The 14,743-nt window shown below is 45.7% G+C and overlaps 1 protein-coding gene across 2 annotated transcripts in view; it reads left to right on the forward strand.

Annotated features, from left to right (window-relative positions):
- Positions 1 to 9,234: 9,234 nt before the first annotated feature.
- Positions 9,235 to 14,743, forward strand: part of CCDC60 (coiled-coil domain containing 60) — a 67,411-nt gene continuing 61,902 nt past the window's right edge. For both annotated transcript variants that reach the window (XM_082203164.1, XM_082203165.1), the window contains exon 1: positions 9,235 to 10,569. In XM_082203164.1, the coding sequence (XP_082059290.1) occupies positions 10,285 to 10,569 (285 nt within the window). In that variant the 5' untranslated portion in view covers positions 9,235 to 10,284. The remainder of the gene's footprint in view (positions 10,570 to 14,743) is intronic.

Below are 14,743 nucleotides of genomic sequence, written 5' to 3' on the forward strand. Positions count from 1 at the left end.
AACACCCCAGCAGATCTTGCTTCTCCATTCATCTCTGTGCCGCCTGGTCCCAGCTCAATGCTCACATATACCGCTGGTTAATGTTCTCTTACCTACTAGTTTGGTGAGATGGTGGCAGGGAAGGGAAAGTGGGGAGGCCCACCCACTTAGTTTCTGGCACTCAGCAACTTCTTTGGTCATGCTGATTGTGGTGCTCAACTGGTCAGCCAAAGGCTTTGCCTAGACAAAGGGACTGGTTTTGCAAGCTTGCTCTCACACATTCAGAGAAGAGACCACAGTCATCTAGTCCAACCTCCTGCAGTGCAGGAATTTATTACCCAACAAAGGGCTCGAACCCAGGACCCGGAGATTAAGATTCTCTTTTTTTTAATAAGATATTTATTAAGATTTTTTCACACATTACAATAAAAATGGAAAAAGAAAAAGAAAAATGCAAAATAAAAACAGTTAAAAACACATTAATTTTCCGTTTCTTATTTTCCTTAAGCTTATTTCCCCGGACCTCCTCATACCTCCCTTTTTTGTATCCCACTTAAATTTATTAGTTCAGCAAATCCTTACCATTAAGCTTTTACCCATTTATAGACCTTTGTTTCATATTCTCTTAAAGCATTACAGCTAGAAACCACTTAATTTCTATCCAACATCATTCTAACATTCATTAATTTTACAATATTTCTGTAAGAAATCTTTAAATTTCTTCCAATCTTCTTCCACCGACTCTTCTTCCTGGTCCCGGATTCTGCCATTTTTGCCAATTCCATATAGTCTATCACCTTCATCTGCCATTCTTCCAAAGTGGGTAGATCTTGTGTCTCGGAGATTAAGATTCTCATCCTCTACCAACTGAGCTATCCTGAGTTCCTTACATTCTACCTCCATGGATACAGGAGCCGAAAAACTGGTCATTATCCAGACTGCCTCCCGAAACCACAACAACATGATTCCTCTTGCAACAGCAACAGTTCTTCTCAAGTGAGGCCTACATTCGCTGTGCCCTTAGATAATAGGAGTCCACGGCAGGACATGCTTTTGACTTCACTGCCACCTGCCCTGACGACGACTGATCATCCTTGCCAGTCAACAAAACAAACAAGCCCTGGTACCTAGGAGGCAGGGAAGGGAGGCTCTGCAGCGGGGTGACGTAGAGATCAGATCTGCCCAGGGTTGCTGAGGAAATGCCAATTGGCACCCAGTTCCACAGTGAGGCAGCCTGCATGAGACTCTCTCTCTCTCTCTCTCTCTCTCTCTCTCTCTCTCTCTCTCTCCATTTACCATTGCAGAAAACAAATATTTTTACATCAAATTCCAGTATAGCGGTACCTCAGGTTACAGATACTTCAGGTTACAGATGCTTCAGGTTACAGACTCCGCAAACCCAGAAATAGTACCTCAGGTTAAAAACTTTACCTGAGGATGAGAACAGAAATTGCGTGGCGGTGGCGCAGTGGCAGCGGGAGGCCCCATTAGCTAAAGTGGTACCTCAGGTTAAGAACAGTTTCAGGTTAAGAACGGACCTCCAGAACAAATCAAGTTCTTAACCTGAGGTACCACTCTACCCAGTTTCGACCCCCTCCCCACTTTCTGCGGCTGCTTGTTTTATTATTTTCAATGCATATCCAAGTTAAACCTAATTACTATTTATCCAGTATTGTCAAAACTAGTTTTGTTTCACTGCACGTCTTTATATTAATCCAGCTAATAATTTAATCCGTTTACAATTACTTTTTAGATATTCAGTAAATGATTTCCACTCTAAATTAAAAACTCTGTCTTCTTGGTTTCTTTTTTCTCCCAGTAAGTTCCGCCATTTTTGCGTACTCCAACAGTTTTTGCTGCCATTCTTCTTTGGTTGCAACGTTATCTTCTTCCCGTCTCTGGGCATAAATCATTCAGGTCTCCATGGTTGTGTACATAAATAAAATTTTGTCTCCTGTAGGTATCTCTACCCCTATTATTCCCAACCAAAAAAAGCCTCTGGTTTCTTAGTAAAAGTTATGGCAGTCTGCATGTCTCTTGGTCTCATACAACTGTCTAAGGAATCTTTGCCCAGTTGCCTTTGGCAAAGCAGGCAGCACCCCTCAAATCACACACACACACACACCCCAGCTTGTTTTCCAGCATCGTCCGCTCAGCTGCCATGGAGACCACGATGCCACAAACACAACAGTGTCAGAAACGGAGCGGGCACAAAGCTTGCAGGACAGTGACCCGTCTAGTTCAGCATCCTGTTCTCACAGTGGCCAATGAGAGATGTCAATGACGGAAAATCTGCACTGAGTGCTGCAGTCTCCCCTGTTGACTAGTGGTATTTTTGCACCTGCAGTTATAAGGATCCCCAGTTGGCAGCAAGTATTTTGCTTTTAATTGAGGGCTGAGGGATCAGCTCTTTTAAACATGCACTAAGAGGACAAAGGGCTCTTTAACTTAAAGGTAAAGGTAAAGGTATCCCTGACCATTAGGTCCAGTCGTGACCGACTCTGGGGTTGCAGCGCTCATCTCGCTCTATGGGCCGAGGGAGCTGGCGTTTGTCCGCCTACAGCTTCCGGGTCATGTGGCCAGCATGACTAAGCAGCTTCTGGTGAACCAGAGCAGCGCACGGAAACGCCGATTACCTTCCCGCCTATTTATCTACTTGCACTTTGACGTGCTTTCGAACTGCTAGGTTGGCAGGAGCTGTGACCGAACAACAGGAGCTCACCCCGTCGTGGGGATTCAAACCGCCGACCTTCTGATCGGCAAGTCCTAGGCTCTGTGGTTTAACCCAGAGCGCCACCCGCGTCCCTCTTTAACTTACTCTTTAACTTACTCATCCCCATCTGGGACAGCAATGAAGGCTCAGGCAGAGTTTAAGAGCATAAAAAGAGCCTGCAGGATCAGGCCAGTGGCCCTTTCAGTCATCATCCTGTTCTCATGGTGGCCAACTAGATGCTTCTTGGAAACCCTCAAACTGTCCGAGCAGAAGAACAGTACATGCACAGAAAATAGTAGATCAAAGCTGATGGAGATCCCTAATTATCATTATTGCATAATGATAAAGGTATTGTATAATCTTAGAAGAGGTGTGGCTGTGAAGGGGCCTGGCTGTGGTTATCGTGAAGGGACCGTACACTTCTGAATTTGCCACTACGCCACCAGGACCGAAAACAACTTGACTGACTGCTACACCACGCTTCTGGAAATCTGTTTTGCCGACATCCCCTTTCTTTGATCTTAAGTAGTGCAATGATTTTGACATCAAAGCTAATTCCCAAAGCTCATTTATCCAATCTCTACTCTGAGGTATTATTAAAGCTTTCCAGTTTGTTCCCTGAGTAAATGGCAAGCTTACAGCCACGATCATGTAAGAGGTTAGTTCTTTGTATTCTCTATTTATTGATTGAAAGGTGTAATTTAACAACAGTAGTAAGGGATCCAATGCCTGGCTGCTTCAGATCAATATACGGAAACCATTTTCTTTCCCTCATAGGCAGGGCTTTTTTTCCCAACCGGAACTTGCCGGAATTCAATTCTGGCACCTCTCAGGTGGGCACCATTGTCATTATAAGAGAACAAGGGAGGTGTTCTGGCACCTTTTTTTCTTGAAAAAAATAGCACTGATTATTGTTATAAAACCACCATGGTTTTAGAGGCAGAGTGTTTGGGGACCAGGACATTCGCAGGGAAACCAAAATGCTTGTTCACAAAGCTATTGTACTACCAACCTTACTGTATGCTTCTGAAATGTGGACCACTTATAAACACCATCTCCAACTCCTCGAAAGATTCCATCAACAGTGTCTCTGAAAATTTTTACACATCACTTGGGAAGGCAGGTGAACTAATACCAGTGTACTGGAAGAAGCAAAGACCACCAGTGTCAAAGCAATGATTCTTCAACATCAACTTCGTCGGACTGGTCATGTTGTGCGGATGCCTGATTATCGTCTTCCAAAGCAACTACTCTATTCCAAACTTTAAAATGGAAAGCGTATTGCTGGTGGTCAACAAAAGGGGTTTAAAGAATCTCTCAAGATAAATCTTTTAAAAATGTGGTATAAACATCGACAACTGGGAAACACTGGCCTGCGAGCATTCCAATTGGAGAACAGCCTTTGCCAAAGGTATCATGGGCTTTGAAGACACTCCAACTCAGGATGAAAGGGAGAAACGAGCTAAGAGGAAGGCATGTTTGACAAACCCTCGCCATGATCAACTCCCTCCCGGAAACCTATGTCCCCACTGTGGAAGGACGTGTGGATCCAGAATTGGCCTCCACAGTCACTTACAGACTCACTGTTAAACACATGTTTATGGAAGACAATCTTACTCGGCTACGAGTGATCACCAAAGAAGAAGAAGAGGCTGACCACCGCCTCTCACCTTTCCAGAGGTTGTTTCTCAGAGTGTGTCTCGGATGGACTTCTGGAATGAGTCCATCTGGCTCTCCGAACCTCTCTCTATGCACTGCTCGTAGGGACAAATTGAACATAAAATGATGCACAATGTGAAGCAAGTGCTTAAAACTTCTAGAGCAAAAGGACCTCAATGCAAATTTGCTTATGTGCAAATTTAAAGCAATTTGTACACCATACATTTAAAGCACTTTTAGCTGTTGTGGTTTTTCCTCAAAGCATCCTGGGAAATGAAGCTTGCTAAGGGTGCTGAGAGTTGTTAGGCGACACCCCTCTTCCCTTCACAGATCTACAATTCCCAGGGTTCCATTGGAAGAGGGACTGATTGTTAAACCACTCTAGGAATGGTTGCCCAGTGAGGGGAATGGGCGTCTCTCAAACACCCGTAACATCCTACAGTTCCAAGGATCCTTTTATATATTACGTATCCTTATTTTACAACTGTCTTTCGCCTGTTTCTCTTTTAATGTGAACTGCTTTGAAAACAGAAGCATACTGTATGTGGGAAATAAATATAGCAGGGCTATTCCAAAGAGCAAATATCTAGCCTTCAGGGTTACAACAACACACTTGGGAGCAGGTAGGCAAGGGCCACTGAAGCAAGCCAAAGGAAGTGCTGAATAAGATTTCTAGGGCAGGGAGAGGCAGTTTCACTGCCCTCGCTCCTCCTAACACTCCCCCCCCCCCATTTCAGGGGTGTAACGGAGAAGAGGAAGCCCCATTGTGCAAGGAAAAGTCCTCCCACGGTACTTTCACTGATGGTGCACACAAGGTGAATCTCGCCCAGTATCCACAGCCTTGCTCAGGGTAACTTCCTCATGTAAAGATGAGAGTCGAGGGAGCGAAAATGTTTTCGAACATTTGGTAATAACGTTTGTCAAAGAGCCAGCTGATGACTGCGTTCCTTTGGTATGCTCTCTTACGACATTTGTTCTGATGACGCCCCTGGAGCCCTGGAACAATTTCACGAACACAAAACTTTCCAAGTACATTAAGAACCTGTCAGAGACTTAACCGTAACAGCTTTTCATCTTCAAGTACCCACCAGGGTTGCCTCCAGACTGTCACTGTTCTGCAGGAGCAGTTCAGTCACATGCCAGAAACTTAAGTTTGCACAATTAAAGCATATTACCCACTGCCTTGTGGGACATCTTCAGCAGAAGAAAAGGCTAAGGAGTAAACTATGGATGCCATATTTCAAGAGGTGAACAAAGTTGTTGAGCTTTTTGGGGCCCTCAAAAGAGGACGTGCCTGGGAATTCCCGAACGTATGGCAAGCCTAGAGTAAACGCCACACACAGCCTTTCTCAACCTGTGGGTCCCCAGATGTTGTTGAACTACAACTCCCGTCACCCCTAGCTAGCAAGACCAGAGCTCAGGGATGATGTGAGTTGTAGTCCAACATCTCAGGACCCACAAGTTGAGAACCGCTGCATCTGGAGTGGAGTCCATAAGATGGTTGGATGGCGTCTTGAACACTTCCTTCCAGTAATCCCAGCTGCCAACTTGGTGCCAAACATATTGCTCTGCTTTCCTTTTGACAAGCAGAGACATCACCTTGCCAACAAAGGTCCATATAGTTAAAGCTATGGTTTACCCAGTATGATGTATGGAAGTGAGAGCTGGACCATAAAGAAGGCTGATCGCCGAAGAATTGATGCTTTTGCATTATGGTGCTGGAGGAGACACCTGAGAGTCCCATGGACTGCAAGAAGATCAAACCTATCCATTCTGAAGGAAATCAGCCCTGAGTGCTCAGTGGAAGGACAGATCCTGAAGCTGAGGCTCCAATACTTTGGCCACCTCATGAGAAGAGAAGACTCCCTGGAAAAGACCCTGATGTTGGGAAAGATGGAGGGCACAAGGAGAAGGGGATGACAGAGGATGAGATGGTTGGATAGTGTTCTTGAAGCTACCAACCTGAGTTTGACCAAACTGCGGGAGGCAGTGGAAGACAGAAGTGCCTGGCGTGCTCTGGTCCACGGGGTCACGGGGTCACGAAGAGTCAAACACGACTAAACAACAACAACATCATTGGTGAAACTTAGAAGGGGGTCGTTGTCTGGGCACCCCAGGACCTACATGCACTGCCCAGGCTTGCACCCCGATGAGGTCATTTCAGTGCTGCAGATGCAGCAAAAACAATGCAGGAGACAGCAGTTATGAGTTACTGGTCTCTGCAGCCACTTCAGGTGCTGTGATTCTCCAGAGGTTGGACTTCACAGCCAGAGGCACACTCCATTGTCTCTCGAGACGACAACAGCAAAACTTTCATCCTCCGTGGAAAGCATCATAGCTCAGTGCTACGGCAACTGTGAATTGCACTGGGGGCGTAGAACTGTAAAAATTTAGAAGAGGGAAAGGACTCTTGGGTACCTCATACACAGATACCTCTGCCCCACAAAATATCGATGTAGATCTCTGTTTCCCAGCCTTTTCAATTAACCTCCCCTACTGCCGGAATTGCTCAGAAAGAAGCATTTGAGAGATTTAACACAGGAGTAGTGTGTTGACACTTTAATGTCTCTGCAGAGGTTCTGGCTTGATTTTTGTTTTGGCTGTTAAGATTCTGTTTTCCCATAAGCTGTTATTGAAATGTGATTGAAATGCTAACATTACTCCACTGCAAAGAACTGTTTTTATGTTTTCGCATATTGTTGACATGTCTATGGACAAGAGCACATTTTTTTAAAAAAAATAATAATTGCTGTCATTGCTTCCATTCTGAACACGATTTCAGCTGTGGAAAAGTTCTTTACAGATTAAAGTCTAATCTAATCTGGGCTGTCTGAGCAGTGTCTGTCAACGGCAGTAGCTCTGGCTGGGTCAGGGAACCATAGGATGATGTTTTGCAATATATATTTTACTGCCTTTTTATATAAAAAAGTGCAAACCCTCTAGAGAACACTCATTATTGTTTGATATATATGAAATGCTGTAAATAAATAAATCTTCCTGTTCTTGTATTGGCAGGTGCAGATAATCAATGCTATGTTGGGGCCTCCCCAGCTGGAGAAGGATGCCCCCACACCAGCAAGAGGATTTATTTACCACCCCTCCCAGTTCAGCTCGGATGCGGGTGGCGCTGTGGGTTAAACCACAGAGCCTAGGGCTTGCCGTTCGGAAAGTCAGCAGTTCGAATCCCCGCAAGGGGGTGAGCTCCCGTTGCTCGGTCCCTGCTCCTGCCAACCTAGCAGATTGAAAGCACGTCAAAGTGCAAGTAGATAAATAGGTACCGCTCCGGCGGGAAGGTAAACAGCGTTTCCATGCGCTGTTCTGGTTCACCAGAAGCGGCTTAGTCATGCTGGTCACATGACCTGGAAGCAGTACGCCGGCTCCCTCGGCCAATAAATTGAGATGAGCGCCGCAACCCCAGAGTCGGCCACGACTGGACCTAATGGTCAGGAGTCCCTTTACCTTTTACCCAGTTTAGCTCAAGTTTGTTAACAAGCCCACAGACCTCCAGATTCTATCTGCCCCCCCCATACCCAACTCCATATAGTGAGGAGAAAAGAGGCTCAACCGTACAAGTAGCTTATTGAACTTTTTCATTTTAAAAAAATTGTTCCCATGGAGCTTTCTCCTCTCCTCTTGTAAATCCATCCAAGGTGGTGGCCATTGGTGCCTCCTGTCCTGTGGGAGTGAGTTCCATAGTTCAACTATGTTCTGTGTGAAGGAGGACTTTCTTTTTATCTGTCCTGAATCTGCCAACATTCAGCTTCACTAAACATCCACAAGATCTAGCCTTAGGGGGGAGGAAAAAAACTCCCCCCCCACCCATATTTCCGAGTTAGAGGGCTCAAAGAAAGGTAGAGGTTCTTTCCCCCCAATCTCCACCTTTAAACGAATACAAGCACCGCTTGGCTAGAAGAAAAATTCTGTGAAAGCCAAAGTCTGGCTTACTATTTTGGGTACGCCCCAATAAATACCACTGTCTCAAGCATAAGATCTCACTGAACTGCCAAAGAAGGAACTTTGCAACTGTACCAAAGGAAGCAACTTTTTCAGCAGGGGGCCGGTCTACTGTCCCTCAGACCTTGGGGGGGACGGGGGACGGACGGACGGACTATATTTTGGAGGGGGGAAATGAACAAATTCCTATGCCCCACAAATAACCCAGAGATGCATTTTGAATAAAAGGACACATTCTACTCATGCTGATTCCCGGACCGTCCACGGGTCAAATTTAGAAGGCGATTGGGCTGGATCTGGCCCCCGGGCCTTAGGTTGCCTACCCATGATCTACACGTATATCCACTTCCACGCATGGGCATAGCCAAGTGGGGGGCAGGGAGGGGCAGATGCCCCCCTAAATCAATAAAATTCAGAAAAATACATAGCAAATTGAGGTTCTGCCCCCCCCCCAAAGACTCCAACAAAAATCCTGGCTACGCCCATGCTTCCACGGATCCTTCTATTTTCACCAATACGTAATTAAAATAAACCATATGAGGTCATTAAAAAGAAATTACAATGAACGGGGGAGAGGAAGTCATGAATAGAAAGTTCCTGTTTCCATTCTGCCACGAGGGATTCTCAGTTCATTTAGGACGCAATCCTACCGAGCGATAGGATCGCCCATCTCCTCCATTAAAGTGAGGGCAAAATTGTAAGGGCGGAAACAGCTTCAGCGAGCCGCCGCTGCCATGGCTACGGAAAGCGACGAGCGACCATTCCCAGCCGGCGCCGGAGCGTTCCCAAGCGGTTGCCAAGGGCAACAGGCGACGCCTTTTCCTCCCCGCTCCCTCCCCACTGTGAGCGTTCCAGCTGGGGCTGAGAAGGCGCTCAAGTTCTAGATGGGGGGAAGGCCTTGAAAGCGACGTCGGGGGGGTTCCGGGGTGGGGGAGGGATTGTGGGGTCCGGGAGGAGGGCTAGGGTCTTTTAAGGGTGCGTTCCACTTCATGAAACCGCCCTCTCTGGGACTGAGCTTGGTTGTAAATAAACCACTCAGTGAGAAGGGTCGTCCCAGTTAGGGCTTTCTGAAAGTGAGGAGGGGGCTGGGAAAGAAGTCTCAAGTTCAGGGGGGGTCTTTATAGTAAAGAGGGGGTGATGCCAGCTGGCGACTGGCGTTGGGAATATCAAACAGGAAATGGTCGAGAAGTCTTAGGGACTAGAATCTTGTCCTGTTTTTAAAAGGTGGGGTGTATTGGGGCCTCGAGTTAGCACTCTAGAAAAAAAAGGGGGAATCAGTCGGGTTGGTTGGTAGGGAAAACTTAGGGGTGAGAATCTATTTAAAAAGAAAAGAGGATAATTTGAGCTGAGATCTGGTTGTCTTTAGCAGTAGGAAGATTGATCAGTAGGGCAATAGAGTGGCCTCAGGAAGGACTGGATTTGTGTTGGGGTGAGGCTACACCCACCCACCCACCCACCCCAGGGCCTGTGTTTAGCAACTTCTTAAGAGAAATGATGAGCCGAGTGGTTTGAGACTGGTGGCAGTTCTTAGTTGGATCTGAAGGGGAATCGTGCAGCTTTGCTGGCATTTTAATTGCGGGCAGTTGCTGTCAGTCAGCCCTGGACAAAGACGAGGCTGTCAAATCTGCCTTGCCTTTTCAATTAGTTACCTTTCTTTGGGTTCCCAAGGCACTGAGATGTTTATACCTGAGTTCCTTGCAGCAGCCCGACTTGCTTAGTGGAATCATGGTCCTAGTTTGATGTGAATTGAAGGCAGAGGTGTGTTTGTTGTTATTTCCTACTTGCAAGTGACTAAAAAAAAAAACCCAAATCTGCAGCCTTTACCTTTTGAAGCTGCATTTTATCCTTCCAGGCGCTGTTTGTGGTGTGAGGTACGAGTGAGAAAGGGTACCGTTATAGTAACCGAAACGAAGGTTCAGAGGCCCGGTTAAAGGAGTGGTTTTTCCTAGGAAGCGAGGTGGCTCTACAACACTGTCAATATGCCTATGCACCCAAAGTCAGACCCCCGTTACTTTGTCATGATCCGGCCTCTGCCCATCCCCAGCCAGAAAGGCCTCAAGGTCCAAGCTCGAAGCAACACCATCTACAACTGCTGGGATGTCACGAGAGAGCAGGTCTTCCGGGAGAACTACCATCGGAGAATCAAACAGCTCACGCAACAAGGCTACTTTACTCCCAGCTGGAAGCCCTATCAAGATTTTGGGGACCCTCTTTACCTCGATCCGAGGAAACTCACCCTCTATGGTCTTGGACAGCTCCCACTGGTAAGTATAGTGCTCTCTTAGTATGTTCTTTGCTTGTGATATTAAAAAGTAGGTGGTGGACCTCATTAAGCCATAGAAACCGCACACTGAGGTCCAGCTCTGAGGGCCTTCTGGCGGTTCACTCACTGCAAGATGTGATGTTACGGGAACCAGGCAGAGGGCCTTCTCGGTGGTGGCGCCCACCCTGTGGAACGCCCTCCCATCAGATGTCAAGGAAATAAACAACTACCTGACTTTTAGAAGACATCTGTTTAGGGAAGTTTTTTAATAATTGATGTTTTATTCTGTTTTTAATCTGTTGGGAGCTGCCCAGAGTGACTGGGGAAACCCAAAATAGCGGTCAACTGCAAAGGGGATTCAGATATTTAATTTGGCACATTTTACTAGAGAATCTTCTGCTGTTCTATTTTATGCAACAAACAATCTTAGTAGTTGTGACCATGGTTTATATTGTATGTGTGGGGCCTGATGATTTTTATGGTTATTGCTGTTTTTCCTTTTGTTATTTTTCCAAATGATGCCATGGCCTATGGCTAGCGCAATAAAAGTCGATGATGATGATGATGACTGGGGAAACCCAGCCAGATGGGTGGGGTATAAATAATAAATTAGTATATTATTATTTTTACATTTGAGACATGATTATTACAGCAGGTAGCACTGGTTGCAAGGTTCTGAATCCTGGGCAAAGAGACCTGAAGAGGCCCCTGGGCCTGAGTTTTAAAGGTTTATCTAAATGGCTTTCAAGTTTAACTAAAGAGCTACCTTCGCCCCTGTGATCTTGCTTCCACTAAGATAAGCTAGGGGTGTGTGTGAGGGGGGAGGCTTTTTGGTGGTGGCTTCACTGCTGCGGAATTCCCTTCCAACCTAACTGCTCATGTCCTCAAACAGGCCTTCCAAAATGTACCTGTTCCAGGCTGCCTTTCCATAACAGTGCTTTTGCGTTGCTGCTTTCTGAGCCTCTTAGGATTTGTTGCTTCTAATGTATCGTAATATTTCCCATCTGAATAAAGGCGCCTCCTTGTGAGGGCTGCATGCAAAAAGGTGGCCGATAAATACTTGAATACCAACAACAACAATGGAAGGTCAATTAAAAGAGTGTTATAAAAGCAAATAAAGGTGAAATTAGGGGGATCCGTATAGATAAAAACAGGGTCTGATTTTATATGGCGGGGAAATCCTGGGCTTAAAAATACCTCTTTACAAGGCATCCGAAGCAATTGATAGTTGCTCTTTAATATATAGATACCAGGAACCTCTTTTTCTGGCTGATTAATGGAACAGGACGATTTGTGCCCCTCAGAGAGCCTGTGTTGTCAGGTTCAGAAACTCAGGTGAGAGTTTGGGGTCGGCCACCCTCAGTGCTGGCCTAGCCCCAACATTTCCCCTCCATGTTTAACTCGGTTTTTAGAGTACAGCGCCTCTAGCCTATCCTTGAAAGTGCTTGCTGAATGCAGTCGGTTCTCGCCCCCCTCTCTTCCGCATCTGTCCCCAAATGGCCCAGCAGAGCCCTGTTAGTATTCATTTAAGGACTGTGAAATGACCCATTTTGGTTTTAGAATCCCGGCTTCTGCTCTCCAGAGATGGGCGTGCATTAGGCAGGCAGCTCTGATTCATTGAAAATCAAGGAACGTTGCGTCCCCAGACAGGCTTTTTGATTACCTGAGTGTTCCAAGCTCTGTGTTAAAAGGTCTGGTTTGATTCCTTAGTGAGCCGGCACAGGGGGATATTAGTCCCCTTTTTATCCGTTCAGAGAGTTAATTGCCATGGCAAGCTTGTCTGCGATACCCAGGAGCCGGCTTGTTGACTTCTTCCAAGTAAAGAAAGGTGACTTTTTCCTCTCTCTCTCTCTCTCTCTCTCTCTTTTTCTTTTTTGGACACACTCAAAACATTTCTGTTCTTTTCAATTTGGAGCATCATGGATGCTTCAAGCCTGCTCTGCGCTTGTAATCAGACCCCGCTGGGTAATTGTGTTCTATACAGAAAGAAGATGGGTAATGAGATGAGTAACTACATCTATCCAGGAAGAAAATGGAGCCATTTTTGTTGACTGGTGTAATTTCTGCACCTGTAGTTAGATCCCTCAGTTGGCAGGCTTTGAATTAAGTGGAGGCTGAGGGGTCAGCAGCCATGGCTCATTCCCACATGTGCTAAGAGGACAAAGGGCTCTTTAGGACAAAGGGCTCCTTAGGACAAAGGACTCTTTAGCCTACTCTTTCTTGGTCAGAACAACAGTATAGCTGTACCTTGGAAGTCGAACAGAATCTGTTTCAGAAGTCCGTTCGACTTCCAAAACATTCGAAAACCAAAGCACAGCTTCTGATTGGCTGCAGGAAGCTCCCACAGCCAATCAAAAGCCCCGTTGGACGTTCAGCTTGCAAAAATAGTTCGCAAACTGGAACAGTCACTTCCGGGTTTGCGACATTTGGGAGCCAAAACGGGAACTACCGGTAAGCTGTTTGACTTCCAAGGAACAACTTTAGAGGCTTTGGCAGACATTTTATTGCATGCTGTTTCGTATATTTATTTAAAGGATTTATATACTCATGAATCTTCAAAGCCTCTAATCGGTTTGCACAATATATGCATTAAAATTACCAGTCAGCGCAGATATTATTATTAGGAAAGATCTTGAAAATAAAACTGCTGAGCCTCTGAGAATTCTTGGAGAACAGGTAAGATCCCTGCAAACTGGAGGCATGCAAATTGTTATGTACTGAAGTTCTCACCCTGGGCCAGCAGGGGGATACTGTAGATAGTTCGGGTCCACATATGCAAATAAGGGATCGAAAGTGACGTTTAGTGATTGGATAGTTACAGAAAATGGTTACTGTTGCGTTCTAGTGGAGCTCTATATAAGCAGGCTGGCTAAATCCTTCAGTTCAGTTCTGTTCTGGCCTGTGAATAAACAAGAGCTGTTTGAAGAATCACTGTGTCGTCTGATATGTTCACCCACAACTTAACACAAATGTTGTCCCCATCTTCAAAAAGGGAGAGAAGACTCAACCACATGATTTCGATATCAGGAAAGGTCCTAGAACAGATAATTAAATATTCCGCCTGTGAGCATTTAGAGAAGGATGCTGTGATTACTAAGACCCAGCATGGATTTCTCAAAAACGAGTCATGCCAGACCAATCTCATTTCTTTTTCTTTTTTTGATAGAGTTACAGGTTTGGTGGATCAGGGGAGTGCTGTGGGCACAGTGTATCTTGATTTCAGTTGGAATCAACAGGTACTTGTTGAAAAGAAGTAAAAAAGGGGGGCTAGTAAGGGGAGGAAGGCTAGTAATTTTTGTATGCCCATTTGCAAGGCTGAGTTTAGCTGCCAGAGTGTCTGGGAGATTCAATTTGGCTAGGGTGCCAAGGAGAATGATTTGGACCCCTAGGGTTATCTAGGGTGAACTTCATTTCCCAGTATATTCTGGGTCGGAGAGCAAGTTTAAGTTGGCGTGGTGCAGGTACCGTATGCTCAAAGGGTTGTCTTCAGCAGCATCAAACCCACAATCAGAGGCATACAGAGATCATTATATTCCCATATGTTTCAATCTCTGTCAAAGGCCGCTTGTTTAAGACCGGGAGAGAGTAATGTCTGAAGTTGTTGACAACTGAACCATCCCCGGGATCAAGGCTGTTTTGGCTTTTCACTGCACAACTGGCACACACACTTCCCTAACACTTGGCCATTTGCTCTGTGTAATTAAAGCCCGCTGTTGTCTGTGGGCAAAGTTCAGAAGTGGCCTGGAAAAATGAGCTCATTTTTAAACCATCATCAGAGCTATTTCTAGAGGATGGCTTTGTCCTTCGGTGTCATCAAGCAGCCAGCCATAGCAGTTAGCCATGACAGTTATCTATGACAAACGAGAAATGGGGGACTCCTTAGCCAAGGGTATGTAACTCACGGCTTGGGTCTGTTTGTTTTCCTGACCATTTCCAATGGCTTCCCGACATTTTCTGCCAAATGACCTCTGGCTTGCTTTTGTCATGCTGCCAGCATATGATGGCTTTGTGAATCAGCCTTTCCGAGTGGCCCCTTAATGCTGATGGGTTAGGCTCAGTTTTAATGTACACTTGCATTTTCCGATGTGTTTTTTTTCTTGCCTGTTCAGCGCAGCTGCTAAGCTTGCCCCACGACAAAATATTTGAAGTCTACTGTGGCGCACATGACAAGTTTT

The sequence above is a fragment of the Podarcis vaucheri genome, assembly GCF_965113315.1.
Source record: "Podarcis vaucheri genome assembly, chromosome: 16".
NCBI classification, from domain to species: Eukaryota; Metazoa; Chordata; class Lepidosauria; order Squamata; family Lacertidae; genus Podarcis; species Podarcis vaucheri.